Here is a 16,818-nt window from a genome sequence, read left to right as displayed (position 1 = left end):
GGGTGAAGAACCTCTTCTATCGGACCTCACGAATCCGTTGGACCGCGCAGGGGACCGCACGAAAACCCGTCGGGCCCCGAACCGCGCGCGTCCCACCTGCAGGTCGCCTCGCCAAAGCCGGGATATTTCTGGGCACCGCACACGGGCTCGGGCGACTCGGTTTGAAACGGACGCGCGCCGACGGGTTCATGGGGAGCTACGTGCGGAATTACGAACGCTCCGTGCCTCGCGCCCCCCAGCCGGGCGTGAGCAAGGCGCTGGATACCCTCCGACACAGACCGCGGGCGCCCCTCGCGGACGCGGCGCTGAACGCGCCCTCGACCGTTCCCATGCCACCAACGACATCACACCTCGAAGCCGCGGTCGAGCTCACCGAGGAGGACCAAGGCACGGAGGATCCCACCGTCGAGGACCTCGCCGTCCGCGTCGCCGTCCGCGCGCGTCCCCTAGTCGCCAAGGAACGCCTCGAGCGGAATCGCGAGTGCCTCGCCTACCCGTCCCCAACCACCGTCGTCCTCGGCAAAAACCGGGCGTTCCACTTTGACGAAGTCTTTGGTCCCGATTCGGAGCAGACGAGGGTGTACGATAACCTCGTGGCGCCCCTGGTGGACGCGTGCTTCGACGGGTACAACGCGACGGTGCTGGCGTACGGGCAGACGGGCAGCGGTAAGACGTACACGATGGGCAGCGCCGCCTTGAGCGCCGGCGCCGACGACGAAATCGGCGTCATCCCTCGCGTCATCCAGGACATCTTCGCCGGGATTAGAAAGAGACAGGGAGTGAGCGAGTGCACGGTGCGATGCGCGTTCCTCGAGGTTCACAACGAGGAGGTGCGGGATTTGCTGCACCCGGACGTCACGACGAAGAAGATCAGCGTGCGGGAACGCGCGGACGGCGCCATCGTCGTGAGCGGCATCCGCGAGTGCGAGGCGCGTACCAGCGGCGAGATGGTCCGCCTGCTGGAGAATGGCGCGGTGAGCAGAACCACGGGCGGGACGAAGATGAACGAGCAGTCCTCGCGGTCGCACGCGATATTCACGGTGATTCTGGAGCAGCGGCACCTGACGCGGGAGGCGCGTCGACGGCACCGCGGGGCGTTCAGCTCGGCGAAGTTTCATCTCGTGGACCTGGCGGGTTCGGAGAGAAACAAAAGAACGGGCGCGTCGGGGCGAAGGTTTAAGGAGTCCATCAACATCAACAGCGGCCTGCTCGCCCTGGGCAACGTGATCAACGCCATAGCGGACGACCAGGAGCGGCGGAAGCAGGACCTCGGACCGCGACACCTGCACGTCCCGTACCGCGACTCCAAGCTCACCCGGCTGCTGCAAGATTCGCTCGGCGGTAACTCCCGCACGTGCATGATCGCGTGCATATCGCCCGCGGATGCCAACCTCGAAGAAACGCTCAACACGCTCAAGTACGCGGCGAGGGCGAGAAACATTCGAAACAAACCGGTGGTGAACCGCGACGTCCAGCAGCTCGCCGCGGTGGTGGACCCGTCGAGTAGTAGCGGCGACGACGCGTTTGCGACGGGAGGGACCCCCTCGGGCGTCGACGACGACGAGGTTCGCGCGTTGAGGCTGGCGGCGGAGGGCGCCGAGCTGGAGCTGGCGGCGGCTCGATCCGAACTCGCCGCCGTCTCGCTCGCGGCGAACGTCGCCGAGGAGGAGGCCATCGCCGCCCGCGCGGAGCGCGACGCCGCGACCGTCGCGGTGGAGAGGATGGAACACGAACTCGTCGGGGCGCTCGTTGTCGCGTCGCGACTCGCCGACGCGGGCCAACTCACCCGCCCGGGCTTGGCCAGGATCGCCGCGACCGCGCCGGAGAGCGCGCGAGATGCTGCGGGCGCCGCGGGCGCGAGGATCCCGCCCGTCACCGCCGCGGATAAGGCTGCCGCCGCCGTGGCGTTGGCGTCGCCGTCGCTGCGAACGGTCGTAGCGGGCGACGGAGATGACGGGTGCGAATCGTCGTCGTTCGTCGTCGTCGGGGGGGATGTCGCGAACGACGACGGCCCGTTCATCGCGAACAACCTTCGCGACTCGTCGCATCCGACGCCCGGGCGATCCGTGATCGAGGGGTACCTCCGCGAGTTGCGGGACCTGCGTCAGACGTTGGCGTCGAGGGACGAGGACGTCGCCGAGAAGGACGCCAAGCTGAGCGAAGCTCGCGAGGATTTGGAACGAGACGAGGCGATTTTCGCGGAGAAGATGCGGGAGATCAAGCAGCTGCGTCGTGCGGTGAAGGACGCCGAGCGGGAACGGGCGGATCAGGAGGAGCGGCACCAGCGCGAGGTGGCGGCGCTCATGGCGGCGCACGCGGCGGCGTCCGAGACCTTGACGGGTCTCGCGGGTCCCCTCCCGCCGGCGCCGCCGGTGCTTCCGAAAACGCCGCCGAAAACGCTCTCAGCCGGCAGTCGGTTGCCCCACGCGGACACGCACGATGGCGCCGACGTTCACGGGCCCTCGTTCGCGGTCCCCCCGGCGGCGGGTTTCCCCGAACCCAACGTCGAGGAGCTGCACGCCATGAACGAAAAGTTTGCGCGCGAAGACGCCGAGAAGGAGCGCCTACTCCGCGAGAAGGAACAGATTGAACGAGAGAAGGCCAAGGTTGAGGAGGAAGCCACGCAGCGAGCGAGACAGTACCAGGCTGAGAAGCGCTCGCTGGAGCGTCAGCTGCGAGAACTGGAGTGCAACATCGTCAGCAAGGAGGAGCTCATCGCGGACTTGGAGCGGAACGAGCAGGAGGCCAAGTCCCTCACGCAGAGGTACGAGTCCCGCATGAGGGCTCTCGAGGAGGAGAAGAAGGCGAAGGAGAGCGAAATCGAGCGGCTCAGGGTGGAGCTCGAGAACATCGACGGTAACGTGGCCAAGGGCGACGAGGAGAAGCGGCGCATGCGCGACGAGTACGAGCAGAAAGTGGCGTTGGTGCAGACGCAGCTGCAAAAGCTCAAGTCGGAGCGCACCGCGGGTGAGACGCTGCGACTGGAGAAGGAGGCGACAAAGTCAACCGCGAAGGTGCGCGAGCTCGAGGGCGAGGTGACGCGAATGAAGGGGCTCCAGGAGCAGCTCAAGCGGCGACTACGGGAGCGCGAGGATCGCCACGTCAGCGCGCAGGAACAGCAGACGAACGAGATCGCGGGTTTGAGGAAGCAGTCGGAGTCCCAGAACAAGCGCATACGCGAGCTGGAAGGGGTCAAGGAGCGGCAGCGCGCGGCGCTCAAGAAAAAGACGGAGGAACTCGCCGCCGCCCAGCGAAAGCTCCACGCGTTGGGCCTCGACGAGGGATCACAGGGGGTGATAAACCCCGCACACCACCCGGGCGATCACTCCCCGCGCTCTCCCGGGCACGCGTCGCCGTTCCAGGGTTCCGACACCCCGACGGGGGGAAGGATGGGATCCGCCCGAGGCCGAGCGCACGCGTACTCGGAAAGGGTTCGACTCGGAAAGGGGGGCCCGAGGCTTCGAAACGGGACGACGAATACGAGCGAGGGACACGCGTCAACGCCATCGTCGCGGCCCACCTCCGCGGTCGGGTCCACCTCCGCGGACGTCGAAGCGCTGCGCGAGCTGATCGACGCGGAGACGTCGAGGGCGTTGCGTCGGCGGGAAGGGGAAGAGGAGCTCGCGCGGCTCGAGGCGAAGCGAGCGGCGCTCGCGCGAGATCGCGACGAGTGCGTCAAGGAGCGCGATCAGCTCGCGTTGAAGCGCGAGCGCGCCCGCGCGCAGATGGACGCCGAGCGCGCTGCGCTGACGCGCGTCCTCGACTCGCTCGACGACGCCGTGGACGCCGGGGACATATCCCCGGGCAAGGCGGCGGAGCTTCGAGACAGGCGGCACGCCGCGGCGAACAGGCTCGTCACGTTGGAAGCCGCGCTGGAGACGAACCGGGTGTTACCCGTGGACGACGAGCGACTGTTACGCGAGCTGGACGACAGGATAGACGGCGTGGAGGCGGACCTGGAGTACGTGGCGGAGGCGCAGGCGGAGGCGGCGGCGGATGGCGGGTCCGTCGCTTCGACGTCGCGATCCGAGACGACCAATGGGAACCAAAGCTCGATGGCACCGCCGACCAATCTGACGACGACACGTGGCGGCGACGCGGGCCTGACCAAACTGATCGACAGGATCGCCGGGATGGACGGTCGCGAGGCGCGCACCGCGCTGCAGGTGGCGTTGGACAAGGTGGTGGAACTCCGCGTGCAAGAGCGCGCCGGACAGTCGAGGGTGGCGGAGCTCGAGATTCAGCTTGGCGACGCTCAGAGCGCCATCGAGGAGATGGAGTCGGGCCTGCGAATGAAGGAGATGGACTACGACAGGAGGGTCACCGAGCTCCAGCGCGAGCACTCGCGGAAGGAGGCCTACCTGATGCGCCTGACGGAAGCGGCGGCGGCGGCGACGACGACGACGACGACGCATTCGAAGCATGTCGAGTCGACGAATGAGCCGTCTCCCGGCGGCGTCGCGGCGACTCTCTTCCCCGAGCCGCTCACCCCGGACTTTGGCCTCGGCACCCCCGTCGCGCCGGGCTCGCGGTCCCTCTTCGAGCTCAAGGAGCAGCAAATCGCGGTACTGTCCAACCAGGGCGAGGAACTCAAGGAACAGAACCGGGATCTCAGACGGCGGGTCAAGGCTCTGCTCGCGGAGCGCGAGGAGATGGAAGCGGCGGGGGCCGCTTTGGAGCGGCGACTGGAGAGCGCCGGGCGCGCCAACAGGTCGCTCAGTGAGCAGGTGGAGCGACTCTCCGACGCACACCGGAGGGACGGCCGCGCGTTTCGGGCGAGCCCGACGCCTTCCCCCGCCGGTCAGGCGGGCGATGTGGCGCGAGGTGTCGGCTCGGATGTCGTTAGTTCGCATACTACGCCGAGGCTGCCGGAGCGGCCGGGTTTGCCGAGGACGCCCGGGGGTTCGGCGGCCAGGGCGCGGCGAGCGGCGTCGCCGGTGGAGGTGGAGGCGGCGCGGATGTTTCCGGGTGGGTATCCGGGCGCCGGGGGTAGCGCGGCGGGTCGGAAAAAGGCGGCTGGGGTGGCGGACAAGAGGTGAGGGGAAAGGACAGAGTTATTTGTGAAATGCGAGAGATCGTGTTGAAACACGAACTCAAAAAATCGAGAGGGTTTGCGCGCGAACGAGGCGATCGGAGTGGTCGCAAGATCTCCCGGAGCCAGAGAACCGCTGGAACCGCTGTTTGTAGATTCCCATTTCCAAATCGTATGCGTTTCAGTGCGTCAGAGTCTGAAATTCCGATCAAACCCTTATTTATTTCGAGATGGACGAGGTGTCAACCCCTTGAAGCCCGCGGATCCTCGGCCGGGAGCCATCTCGAGTGGCGACGAAAAAGCTCGGGTACTGCAATGAGAATAGTAGCGGAGGGCGTCGAGGCTCTCGCCGCGGCGTGCGCCGGTGGGCACCTAGAAAAGGTGGAGGAGCTCATAGCCGCCGGTGCGTCTCCCGCCAACATCGGCACATTTTATACCTAACCACGCCAAGCAACATATTTTTTTAGCCCCTCGGGGTTCCCGCCGGGCCGCGTGATCGCCACCTCCCCGACACCTCCCCGACGCCTCCCCGACGCTGATCTGACCTCCCGATCCCCGATCTTCAGGCGTCGACTTGAACGCGGAGGACTCGATATTCGGAACCCCGCTGGTGGCCGCCGCGAGGGGCGGGCACACCGAGGTTGTCGCCGCGCTTCTCCGCAAGGAGGAGGTGCTGCTCGACCAGCACTCGCAGAGGGACACCCCGCTCACCGCGGCGGTGAACGGCGGTCACATGGAGTGCGCGCGGATGCTGCTGGAGCGCGGTTCGGCGGCCGACAAGGCGCTCGCGCGCATCCCGCAGCTACCGGACGACGGGAAGTGCGCGCACGGCCACAGGATGCCGAGCGACGACCCCCTCACCCTGGCGTGCAAACGGGGCGACGTCGAACTCGTCAGGCTCCTGCTGCGGCACGGCTCGGACGCCACGGGCGGCGGGGAGGGCACGTGCGATACGCCGCTGACCGCCGCCGCCGCGAACGGCCACGCGCACTGCCTGAGGGAGGTGATGGCCGCGGGCGCCGACGTGGACGCGGTGGCCAGATGGGCCGGTCGAACCGCGCTCGTCGCCGCGGCGGAATCCGACTCCCAGTCCGCGCTCGAGTGCTGCGAGATCTTGCTCGAAGGCGGCGCGGACCCAAACTTCGTCTCATCCGGCGTCGTCGGGCGAAGGCTCGGGTACGGCGCGGTGCACGCCGCCGCCGCGCGCATGGACGCCGCCATGGTCAAGATGCTCATCGCGCGAGGCGCAGATCCGAACCGCCGAGCGAAAAACACCGACACGAAGGAGGTGAAGAGCCGACGAGCCGCGGCGGCGCAGGCGCTCTGGGGACCGGACATCGCCGGACAGAGGCTGGACAACACGCCGCTGCACCTCGCCGTCGCCGCGTACATCAACGAGGCGGCGAAGCGACGGGTTGCGGAGAATGCCAAAAAACGCGCAGAGGGCGGCGACTCGGACGAAGGCGACGACGCCGCCGAGGACGACTCGGCTCTCGACGAAAACGAACGATTCGACACCCCCGCGGAGCGTAGGCGTCGGCGCAACCTGCACGCGCGGGCGATGGACCAGGGCGAGCCGGGCCCCGGGGAGATGGCCGCGATGAGGGTGATTGAGGCTCTGCTGGACTGCGGCGCGGATCACGGCGCCTTTGTCGTGGACTCGACTCCGATGCACATGGCGGCGCTCGGCGGCGCCCTCGACGTCGTCGACCTCCTCGTCAAGCACGGCGCCGACGTCAACGCCTGCGCGCCGAACGGGTGCACCACGCCCATCGAAGCCGCGGCGAGGTACGCCGCCGACATCGTCGTGGATTTCGGCGAGGAGCGCGACGAACTCTCGAAACCCGTCGCCGGCAAGTCGGGCGCCGGCTCGAACAAACGAAACAAAACAGACTCGAGCAGGCACTCGCCGGGGTCCGACGATTCCGCCGAGACGACCGAACCGACGACGAAACGCCGGGCGCGATCCGACGTGGCGTCCGACGACGAGGAGGTCTTCTCCGACGACGACGAGCTTCGCACGTTTGTGGACGACGCGGCGGCGATGGAGGCGCTCCGTGACGCCGCGGGTCCGCTCAGGGCGGTGAAACACCTCGCGGGTAAGGGCGCGAACGTGACGCCGGCCGTCATGGTGGGCGCGTGCAGGGTGGGCGACGAGGACTGCGTCGCGACGCTCCTCGGACACGTCCCGGGAGGCCACGACCCCAACGTCGAAGCCGCCGAGGGATTGAAGCCATTCGGGGGAATCACCGATACACTTCTCCTCTGGAAAGAATTGGTATCGGCGCACGCGAGGAACACCACCCCGCTGCACGCGGCGGCGGAGAGCGGTAACGTCGCCATCGCGCGCATGCTCATCGAGCGAGGCGCGCAGGTGGACACGCGCCGCTCCGAGGACGACGCCACGCCCCTCTTCCTCGCCGCGCGATGCGGCAGGCCGGGCATGATCTCGTACCTCTTCTCCAAGGGCGCCGACATAGAGGCCCTCGGCCGCACCTCCGACCGGCGCGAGGGCCACGACACCAACGTGACCCCGCTCGTCGAGGCGGTCATGAGCGACCACGCCGCCGCCGCCGCGAGGCTCATCGCGCTCGGCGCGGACGTGGAGGCGCCCACCTCGTGGATGCCCCCGCTGCTCACGGCGACGCTCCGGTCCAACCCGACCATCGCGAGAATGCTCCTCGACGAGGGCGCGGATCCGCGCGTCGGCGTGGGCGGGATGACCCCGCTGGGACTCGCCGTGATGACGCGACAGTCCGACCTCGTCAAGGCGCTGCTCGAGTGGCGCGCGGGTCCCGAGCAGGAGGGAAACCTGGCGCGGATGATGCTCGACGACGACGACGAGGAGGAGCAGACTCGCGGAAGAAAGAAGAAGAAGAACGAGACTGGTGCCGCGACAAAAGCCGGAACGCGCGCGCCCGACAAGGTGAACCCCGACGAGACCATCGACGCGGCGGTGCTCGACGACGGCGATCCCGACGGCCCGGGCGCGTGCCAGTGCCCCGTGTGCCAGCGGCGGTCGGGCTCGGGCCTTGATCCCCTCTCGTCTCCCACGTGCCTGCCCTCGGGCGACAAGGCTCCGTGGCCGCCGTACAGCGGAGAGCGACACCTAACGCCGCTCGCCGCCGCCGCCAAGCTCGACGATGCGGAGACGGTGACGGCGCTGATCAAGGCTGGCGCGGATACCGAGCGAATGAGCGGCGGCATGCCCCCGCTCGCTCACGCCGCGGGAAAAGGATCGTGCTCCGCGATCGAGGCGCTCCTCGACGGCGGCGCGATACTCGAGTCCGCCGCGTCCCTACCCCTCGTCCGCGGCGACCAGCGCATGCTCACCCCGCTCGGCGTCGCCGCGGAGGCTGGCGAGCTCGCGGCGGTCAAGCTCCTGCTCGCCAGGGGCGCCGACCCGAACGGTCCCCCGGGTGCTGGCATCGAGCCCCCGCTGTGCTGCGCCGTCACCGATCCGCCCGACGACGACGAGGGTAACCCCGTCGTGGGCGTGGTCCGCGCCCTGATCGCCGCGGGCGCGGACCCGAACGCGAGCAAGGAGGACGCGCAGTCGCCCTACTCCCCTCTCATGGTGGCCGCCGGCGCCGGTTCCGTCGCGGTTGTTCGCGAACTGTTGGCCGGCGGAGCTGATTTGGAGCACGTGGTGCGAGTCACCGTCGGCGACAGCGGCGGACCGAGGGGCGGTCCCGACCGCAAGTGTCAGATCACCGCGCTCCTCCACGCGGCGTACTGCAACGAGCTGGACGCCGTGCGGTTTCTGTTGCTGCAGGGCGCCAAGCTGGGATCGGCGGATCGGGAGGCGATGTCGCTCGTGTGCGACCACCTTCGAAGCAAGGCGCAACACGGCGTGCCCGACGCGGGCGCCACCCTCTCGCTGCTCCGCCACCAGGCGGACGACGAGGCGTTCGAGGAGGAGGAGAAGGCGGAGCAGCGTCTTCGCGAGGAGCGCGCCAGGGCTGCCGAGCTCAAGGAGGAGAGAAAACGCCTGCGACAGGAAGCCGCCAAGGAGGCTGAGGTTGAAGCCGTGAAGAAGGCGGAGGAGGCGGAGCGACTCAAGGAGGAGGAAGAGAAGGCCGAGGCTGAGCGACTCGCGGCGCGCGCGGCGAAGCAGGAGGCGTACAAGAAAGAACAGGAGGCGCGCAAGGCTGCGAAGAAGGAGAAAGAGGCCAAGGCCAAGGCTGCCAAAGCCGCGGCGAAGGCAGCCGCCGAGGCTCAGGCTAAGGCTGAGGAGGAAGAAAACCGAAGGGTCATGGAGGAGGTCCAGGCGATGGTCTCGGACCTCGAGATCAAGCGCAAGGCCGAAGACGCCGAGCGCGAGGCTCGCGAGCGCGCCGAGCGCGAGGCCGCCATCAAGGAGGAAGAGGAGCGCGAGAGAAAGGAGAAGGAGGCGGAGGCGGCTGAGCTCGAGCGAAAAGCTAAGCAAATCGCGAAAGACGCCGCCCTGGTTCGCGGCAAGACGGGCAAGGACCCCAAGGGATCCAAGGTGGACCTGTCCACCGCGGCCGGCGCCAAGGCGCACCTGCTCGCGCGCGATGAGGCGGAGGGGTTCGTGGGGCCGCCCACCAAGGTGACGAAGGAGGACGCCGCGGAGGCTGCCACTTGGGCGCAACCCGGCGGTTTCTTTGTGTTTCTCTGCAACGACTCGACGGAGGAGGAGTGCTACGAGCGCGCGATGTTCGGCGCGCCCGCCAAGTTCTGGGACCAAACCGTCGACAGCGTTAAGCCCGGCACCACCCTCATCCTCTACAACTTCGCCGCCAGGACCCTCACGGGGCCGTACGAGGCTCTCGACGCACCCAAGTGGAACGACGTCCCGGACGCTTGGCAAGGGGGCCGCGGCGCGCCACCCGGGCGAAGGCTCATCAGCGCCTTCCCCGTGCAGGTGGCCATCGGCGCGAGCCCGCTGATGGAGGCGGTGACGGCGACGCTCGGCGGAGATTTCCGGCCGTCCATGGGGGGCTTGCCCCTGGGATCGCCCGATCAGTCGAGGCGCGATATCATCGTGACCAAGCTTCGGCTCGCGGCGAAGGAGCAAGGCGTCGACTGCCCGACGGCGGCGGAGCGACGTCGTCGTCCGAACAGGCCCGCGGCTTCCTCCGGACTCGCGCCTCGACTCGTCTCGGCGGCGGGCGGCGCGGCGGATAAGGCGGATAACGCGGCCGGCGAGCAGCCCGAGCGCCGGTGGCCCGGAGATGCCTCGTCTGATGATTTGACGTCGATGGCCGGTTTGTCGTCCGACGACGGCGTCGCGAGGGCCAAGTCGAGCGTCGCGCCAAACTCACCGGGCGCGTCACCGGGCAAGGTCATACCCGCGCCAATCTCCCCGGGCGGCAGCGCCTCCCCCACCGCCAAGGCGCCCGGGACGTCCAAAAAGGCGGAGAAGAAGAAGAAGGAGCGCGAGCGCCAGTCGACGATGAAGACGGTGCCCGCGCCCATCGGACTGGTTCAGAACGGCGGCGGCTCGCCCGCCCCCGCCGAATCGAGGGTCGTCGCGCCGTCCAAGGCTTCCATCGCCCCGGCCGCGGCGGCACCCATCGGCGCGGCGACCGTGGTTCCGATCGGCGCCGGACTTGGCGTCGGATCGGGCGCCATCGGAGGCGTCTCTGACCCCTTCGCGAGCGCCGCCGCGGGGACTGGAAAATCCCCCGCGACGGTCGGCGTCGTCGGCGGCGGCGGCTTGGGCGGCGACTACGGCGGAGCGTTCGGCGGCGGATGGGGCGGTCTGGGCGGGGTCTCGACGAACCCCACCGGGGTCTCGGCGTCGTCCGCGGCGCACGCCACTCAGGGCGCGAACGACAGCTGGAACCCGCTGTTCGGCGGCGGCGGCGGGCTCGGCGGCGGGCTCGGCGGCGGCTTGGGGTCGGGCAGCGGCTTGGGTTCGGGCGGCGCGCTCGGCGGCGGCGCGCTCGGCGGCGGCGTCGGCGGCGTGTCCTCCGCGGGCGCCGGCGGTCTCTTCGGGGGATCCGGTCTCTTCGGGGCACCCGCGCCCAACCCTTTCGCGCAGCGGTCGCCGTCCCCGGCGGCTGCGGCGCCCGCACCCCCGGGGTTTGCGCCAAATCCTTACGCGAGAACCGCGTCGGTTGATCGCGGGCTCGGCGGCGGCGACGACGCTCCGCAGTTCTCGCAGGCTGAGCAGAGCAAGCTGTTCCCGTGGCTGTCGTGAGGACGGCGCGAGGTGGCGGGGCGGGTGCGCTAGGAACGCGGCGATGGAGGGACGCCGCCGCGAGGGACGATGACGATACAAAAGACTGCGTTTGCCAAATTTTGTTCCTTCTCGTGTTCGACAACCTGACAACGCGCTGATGACGTGGATCTCGCGGTGCTGAAAAATATCCCGATCCGCACCTTCGCATTGCGTTCGGCGCTGCTATCGCTCGACACCTCCTCCGACCCACTTTCGACCATGAACAACCTCGACAAGATTGTCATCGGCTTCAACGCTCCCTACGCCGTCATGAACACCCTCGCACCCAAGCAGTAAGTTGTAGCACCCCCGCGGAATCGTGTTGAATGTTTGATCGTCCCCCGGCATAACGTTATAAAAAGGGTATCGGAATGTGCTGATCCGACCTGACCGATCCCTCCGACTTTCCCTTGACCTACCAGGGCCTGGGAACCCATCATGCCAGGCCTCTTCGATGGCGGCAAGACTGGAGACGGCGCCGAGAAGTTGTGCCGCTTCTGCGGCGTCATCTCCGCCGCTAGCACGGCCGCCACCTACGTCGTCGCCAAGTCTGGCAACGACGAGCTCAAGAAGCAGATGCGCGTAATCAACGGAGCAACCATGATCGGTTCCGCGGCCTGCCTCTCCCAGTTCGACGAGGACAAGGACTTCAACAACTCCTCCTTCGCCAAGCCCTTCAAGTACGGCAACATGGCCCTCCAGATCGGTATCGGCGCCGCACTCCTCAAGGACGGCCTCGGCAAGTAAACGCCTTTCGATGGCCTCGGCCGAAAAACAACAACACGGCAAATGTTGTCGCCATGTCTGACTAGTCGACGGAAACGGGACTCGAAATGTCGGTCCCCGCCGCTCATCTTACCCTTGAGAGTGCTGTTACGATTCCGTACTCGACTCCATCGCCGTATCCAGCTCGCGCCTCGCCGTCAATCCGATGGCCCGTCGCCTCATGTAGCACCAGCACATCTCACTACCGAGACTGGCACTCCGCCTTCTCGGAGTTTCTGAGTCAAATCCCCACAACGCCGCGCGCACGCGCGTCCGTTCCATGGGCGACCTCGGGAGCATCGACGACGCGTTCGACGCTGCGCTGAACTTGGAGGAGTCCCATATAGACGAGGGTTGGGAGGATGGACTCAGGTAAGCCTGTCATACGTCCCGCCCCCCCGCACGAACGAGGAGGGCACCGCCGCCGCCGCCACCCCACACTCCCGACTCCCCGAACGACCGCTGACCCGCCGCCCCGAACCCACGACGCCGCAGGGAGGGAGAGAAGCTCGGGCTGATCGACGGGCGCGAGGTTGGCTTCGCGAAGGGCTTCGAGATTGGGCAGGAGATAGGCTTCTATTCGGGCTGCCACGCGGTGTGGTCGCGATGCGTCGGCGAAGATCCGGGGTGCTTCAGCGAGCGCGCGCGTCGGGGCATCGCCGCGTTCGGGGATATGCTCCGATCGTTCCCCATCGACGACCCGCTGAATGAGGAGATTCTGGAGACGCTGAACCAGGTGCGCGGCAAGTTCAAGACGGTGGTGGCGCTCCTCGGGATGCATCACGAGTACAACGACGCCGTCGGCGACCAACCGACGGTGACATTCTGACGGCTCCGCTCGACGCGAACGCGCGACCCGTTCTGTACTAGCTCTCGATGTATCAACAGTTATCCTAGGTGTGGTGTCTACGCCGCCGGCGCCCTTCTTCGCGGGGCGCGCCGCTGTGCATCTATCGTTTATAACGGAGGCCCGAGTGTCACTCGCGATCCCCGTTTATCTCCCGCGTCGCGAGTCACAGCGCCCTGTCCAGCGCGTCGACTGACCACAGGTGCCTGTCCCTGAAGAACACCACGTGCACGATGCCCGCCATGACGCTGATGTACATGGCCGCGAGTCCCACGTACGACGCGTGCAGCACCCTCTCCTTGACGTCCGGCGGCACGTCGAACATGAGCTCGAAGATGCACAGGCCGATGGCGGTGCCCAGCCAGAACGCGGTGCTGCCCATGAGCATCGCCGCCACCATCGCCTTCTTCGGACTCATGCCCCCCAACAACGTGACGTTCTCCCCGAAAACGCGCACGGTGATCCCCATCTTCCCGTTCGGGTCGTCCATGCTCCTCCATATTCTAAGGAGCGTCTTCCGAACGTCCGTGTAAACCGCTCGTTTCTTCTTCTCGAGCTCGTTCAAGAAGTCCCCGCCCATCGCGACGCCCGCGCCCCTCGACCCCGGCCCCCGGACCCTTGACCACACCGGCGGGACGGTTTATGCCCGATGCGGTGACCTGGCCCTCGTCACGATGACGTCCCTGGTGTGCGTCGTCGTTTACCCGCCGTGGCGTCGAGCGGCCGAGCGCTGCTGGATTAAACGGTCAGTCAAAACAGCTGAAATCCTCCAGACCCGCACGCTGTTACCGATTAATCGCCTATTTATCCGCACACGCAAACAGTATATTTGGGTGTTGAACTCTCGAAGCTAACCGTAAACCAAATTTATGTCACCACAAATCCATACAAAGTAGACGATGACACATCCCGAGGCGATGTAACCTCTTTTTTCTCTCCCGTCCGAAAAGCGCCGAGACCCGCGCAGAAGGAGCGGGCGCCGGGGAGAGCATCCGAGGATTCAGGTGCAGAAGCGCGAACGCGGCGGACACTGATGTTTGCCGCGCGCGTTGATGAGTGATAGTGCGGCGCGCGATAGAGACGCGACCTACGACAAGCGACGCGAGGAGCGTGAGCTCGAATTAGCGGACCGCGCCCAGAAGAGGGAAGGAGGCGCGGGCCACGAGGACGAGGACGCGCGCGAGGGAAGGTCTCCGAGGCAACGCGAAGGCCGCGGCTGGTTCAGACACAGGCGAGGGTTCTTCATCGGGTCCTGGAGCGACATGTACGGCGCGGGTCTCGGCAGGTCCAAGTCCGCGGGCGCCCTCGGGGCGAAACCGCCGCGGGGCGACGCCGAAGGGCGGATGCCCCAGGTGGCGACGCGAACGTCCCGACGATATCGCACCCCGGGGAATCTGGTCGCGTGCACGTTGGGCGTGCTGGTGTCGCTGTGCATATACGGAGTGCTGCAGGAGAGGCTCATGACCATCCCGTACGGCGGGGGGAGCGGCGACGACTCGCCCCCGCCCGAGTTTTTCCGATCGTCCATCTTTCTCGTCCTCATGAACCGGCTGGTCACGGTGTCCGTCAGCGCCACGGGGATCTTCCTCACCGGCGAACGGTTCTCCCCGAAGGGTACACCCCTGGAGCTGTACGCCATGATCGCGTTCGGCAACCTGGTCACCACCGTGTGCCAGTACGAGGTGCTCAAGTACCTCTCGTTCGCGGCTAGCACGCTGGCCAAGTGCGCCAAGATCATCCCGGTGATGTGCTGGGGCCGGCTCATACTGAACAAGCGGTACAGCGCCGCGGACTTCGTCTCCGCGTTCGTCGTCACCGCGGGGTGCTTCATATTCGTGCTGGACCGCGGGATGCTCGCGGACAGGGACCCGTCGCACCAGTCGCCGTGGGTCGGAAACGCCAACGCTACTACTTCGGGGATTGGTCACGGACTGGGAGGCGACCGGGGTTGGCACTGGCACGAGCACCGCGAGTCACGGCTTCACGACTACGACGCGATGAAAGGCCCCGTGGACGCGACGCTCGCCGCGACGGTCCCTGGCGGATCCGCCGCTGGGGACGTCCAGCTGGCTCGTCTCGGGGAGGATCCGTTTGAAGCCATCGCGCCGAACAAGTTTGTCGATTCGCTGCTCCCCCGCGGGCAACTGCACCAGCTGGCGCTCGGCGTGGTGATCATGGTGGTGTACCTGGGCTTCGACGGGTTCACGTCGACGTTCCAGCAGATGCTCTACCGCCGGTACAGCACCAGCATCCTGAACCAGATTTTCTTCACCACGTGTTTCTCGTCGTGCATGTCCACCGCGTGGCTCTTAACCACCGACCAAGTCCCGGGCGTGATTCAGTTCATAAAGGTTCACCCGGAGTGCGTGCAGGATATCTTCACGCTGTCCGTGTCCAGCGCGGTCAGCCAGTTTGCGATATCCTACACCATATTCTGCTTCGGGGCGGTGACGCTGGCGTCGGTGATGACGTTCCGACAGTTCATCTCCGTCGTCATCTCGTGCTTCCTCTTCGGCTCCCCTCTCACGCTCGCGCAGTGGTTCGGCGTGTGCCTGGTGCTCGCACCGGTCATCCAGAGGATTGACATCGAGAGACGCAAGCCCGAGGTGTTCAGGGTGGACAGCGTCGTGGGCGACCTCTCTATGCTGGCGGAGCGGGAGGAGGAGCGCGAGAGGCTGGAGCGGGAGGGGAAAGCCGGCGCGAAAGAGGAGGGGAGCCACCACGGGTTCGGGTTCAGCTCCCTGTTTAGTCGCGACCGGCGGGATTCGTACGCGGAGTCGAACGCCTCGAGCGAACGGCAGGTCAGCCCTGGGAAGTGGTTCTCCCCTCGGCCCAGTATTAACATGGACGACGAGGACCCAGAAGTGGGCAAAGGTAAATGAGCGCGACGCCGATATCACGCGCGTCCCACCTTGTCGTCACACACACACTTGTAATCTGAAAGCCCTAGAGTGTACATCGCACGACTAAACTCACCCGCGCGACTTCTTATCGTCCGGTCGCATATCCCCCGTGCTCGTGCGGCACGCCATCGCGTTCACCGAGCACGACTCCGCCACCGCCTGCTGCTCCCTCAGCAGCGGCTTGAACGTCCGAAGGTCCGGCTTGATCGCCGCCGCGAGCGCCTGCAGAGGCGGCGGTTTCAGCGTGCTCTCCGGTATGTCTCGCACGTACGTCACCCTGACCTCCTTGCCCTTGACTTGCGACACGACCCCGTCTTCGCCCCTCCGCTCGATCGTCCCCGGGGTGGACTCGCACTCGTAGAACGACACACCCTTGACCCGCGCCGCTCCCTCCACGCCGAGGTCAACCTCCCACGTGAAGCAGCACGAGTCCTCGCCGTCGCTTATCCTGTCCGGCACGAACGTCAGCCCCGGGATGTCAAACTCCTCGAGAAACGACGCGACGTGCTCCAAACCCACGAAGGGCAGGTCGAAGTTGAGGTCCTGGTACACGATGTCCCTGTCGAAGTATCTCGCCGCCTCCGCCCTGAAGTCCGCGGCGCCTTGTACCTCGAGCCACAGGTACGCCACAAGGTCGCTCGCCGACGTGGGTGCGCGCCTCGCGTCTCCGAGCGGCGCGGGCGGCGTCGCGGGCGGCTTCGCGACCGCCCTCAGGAGCCGCGCGGTGCCGCCGCCCGGCTTGAACAGCGGCTCCGCGATCTCGCGCACGTACACCACGCGGCCGTCGCCGTCAACCTCCACAAACGTCGTCCCCCGCAGGCCCACGTCGCCGCCGTCGTTGGACCTGTGCCACGTGAACCCCGCCGCCGTGCGCCCGTCGCACGCGCGCTCCACCACGAGCCGCGAGCCGCACGCCTCGTCCCGCCGTTGCCGCTCCGCGAGGTGCGCAAACACCGCGGCTCGGCCGACGATGGGCTCGGACGAAAAAGAGAGGTCCTCCCATTCTACGTCCTCGGCGCACGCGGCGGCGATGTCATTCGCGGACCAGCACAGGCGACCGGTGACGGCGCAGCTGTCCCAG

The 16,818-nt window shown here is 67.1% G+C and overlaps 6 protein-coding genes across 6 annotated transcripts; 5 read left to right on the top strand and 1 right to left on the bottom strand.

The window, feature by feature from the left end:
- Positions 1–188: 188 nt before the first annotated feature.
- MICPUN_63076 (predicted protein) lies at positions 189–5,101 on the top strand (the record flags this gene model as incomplete). Its single annotated transcript, XM_002509246.1, has 1 exon — positions 189–5,101. The coding sequence occupies one exon, from the start codon at positions 189–191 to the stop codon at positions 5,037–5,039; it is 4,851 nt and encodes a 1,616-aa protein (XP_002509292.1). The 3' UTR covers positions 5,040–5,101.
- Positions 5,102–5,347: 246 nt separating this feature from the next.
- Positions 5,348–11,297, top strand: MICPUN_106342 (predicted protein; the record flags this gene model as incomplete). Its single annotated transcript, XM_002509245.1, has 2 exons — positions 5,348–5,435; positions 5,599–11,297. The coding sequence occupies 2 exons, from the start codon at positions 5,348–5,350 to the stop codon at positions 11,199–11,201; spliced, it is 5,691 nt and encodes a 1,896-aa protein (XP_002509291.1). The 3' UTR covers positions 11,202–11,297.
- Positions 11,298–11,441: 144 nt separating this feature from the next.
- Positions 11,442–11,969, top strand: MICPUN_63078 (predicted protein; the record flags this gene model as incomplete). Its single annotated transcript, XM_002509244.1, has 2 exons — positions 11,442–11,515; positions 11,645–11,969. The coding sequence occupies 2 exons, from the start codon at positions 11,442–11,444 to the stop codon at positions 11,967–11,969; spliced, it is 399 nt and encodes a 132-aa protein (XP_002509290.1).
- A 298-nt stretch (positions 11,970–12,267) lies between these two features.
- Positions 12,268–12,816, top strand: MICPUN_63079 (predicted protein; the record flags this gene model as incomplete). Its single annotated transcript, XM_002509243.1, has 2 exons — positions 12,268–12,359; positions 12,483–12,816. 2 exons carry the CDS (start codon positions 12,268–12,270, stop codon positions 12,814–12,816), a joined length of 426 nt encoding a protein of 141 aa, XP_002509289.1.
- A 184-nt stretch (positions 12,817–13,000) lies between these two features.
- Positions 13,001–13,414, bottom strand: MICPUN_103443 (predicted protein; the record flags this gene model as incomplete). The annotated part of the gene is made up of 1 exon (XM_002509007.1): positions 13,001–13,414. One exon carries the CDS (start codon positions 13,412–13,414, stop codon positions 13,001–13,003), a length of 414 nt encoding a protein of 137 aa, XP_002509053.1.
- An 832-nt stretch (positions 13,415–14,246) lies between these two features.
- Positions 14,247–15,395, top strand: MICPUN_69978 (Drug/Metabolite transporter superfamily; the record flags this gene model as incomplete). Its single annotated transcript, XM_002509242.1, has 2 exons — positions 14,247–14,669; positions 14,949–15,395. Coding segments are annotated over 2 exons (870 nt in total), but the record flags the coding sequence as incomplete, so codon positions are not given.
- Between the last annotated feature and the right edge of the window lie 1,423 nt (positions 15,396–16,818).

This window comes from Micromonas commoda, chromosome 12, assembly GCF_000090985.2.
Source record: "Micromonas commoda chromosome 12, complete sequence".
In the NCBI taxonomy this organism is placed as follows: Eukaryota; Viridiplantae; Chlorophyta; class Mamiellophyceae; order Mamiellales; family Mamiellaceae; genus Micromonas; species Micromonas commoda.
The sequence above is the reverse complement of the archived record's forward strand: the minus strand, read 5'-3'. Positions and strand labels throughout refer to the sequence as shown.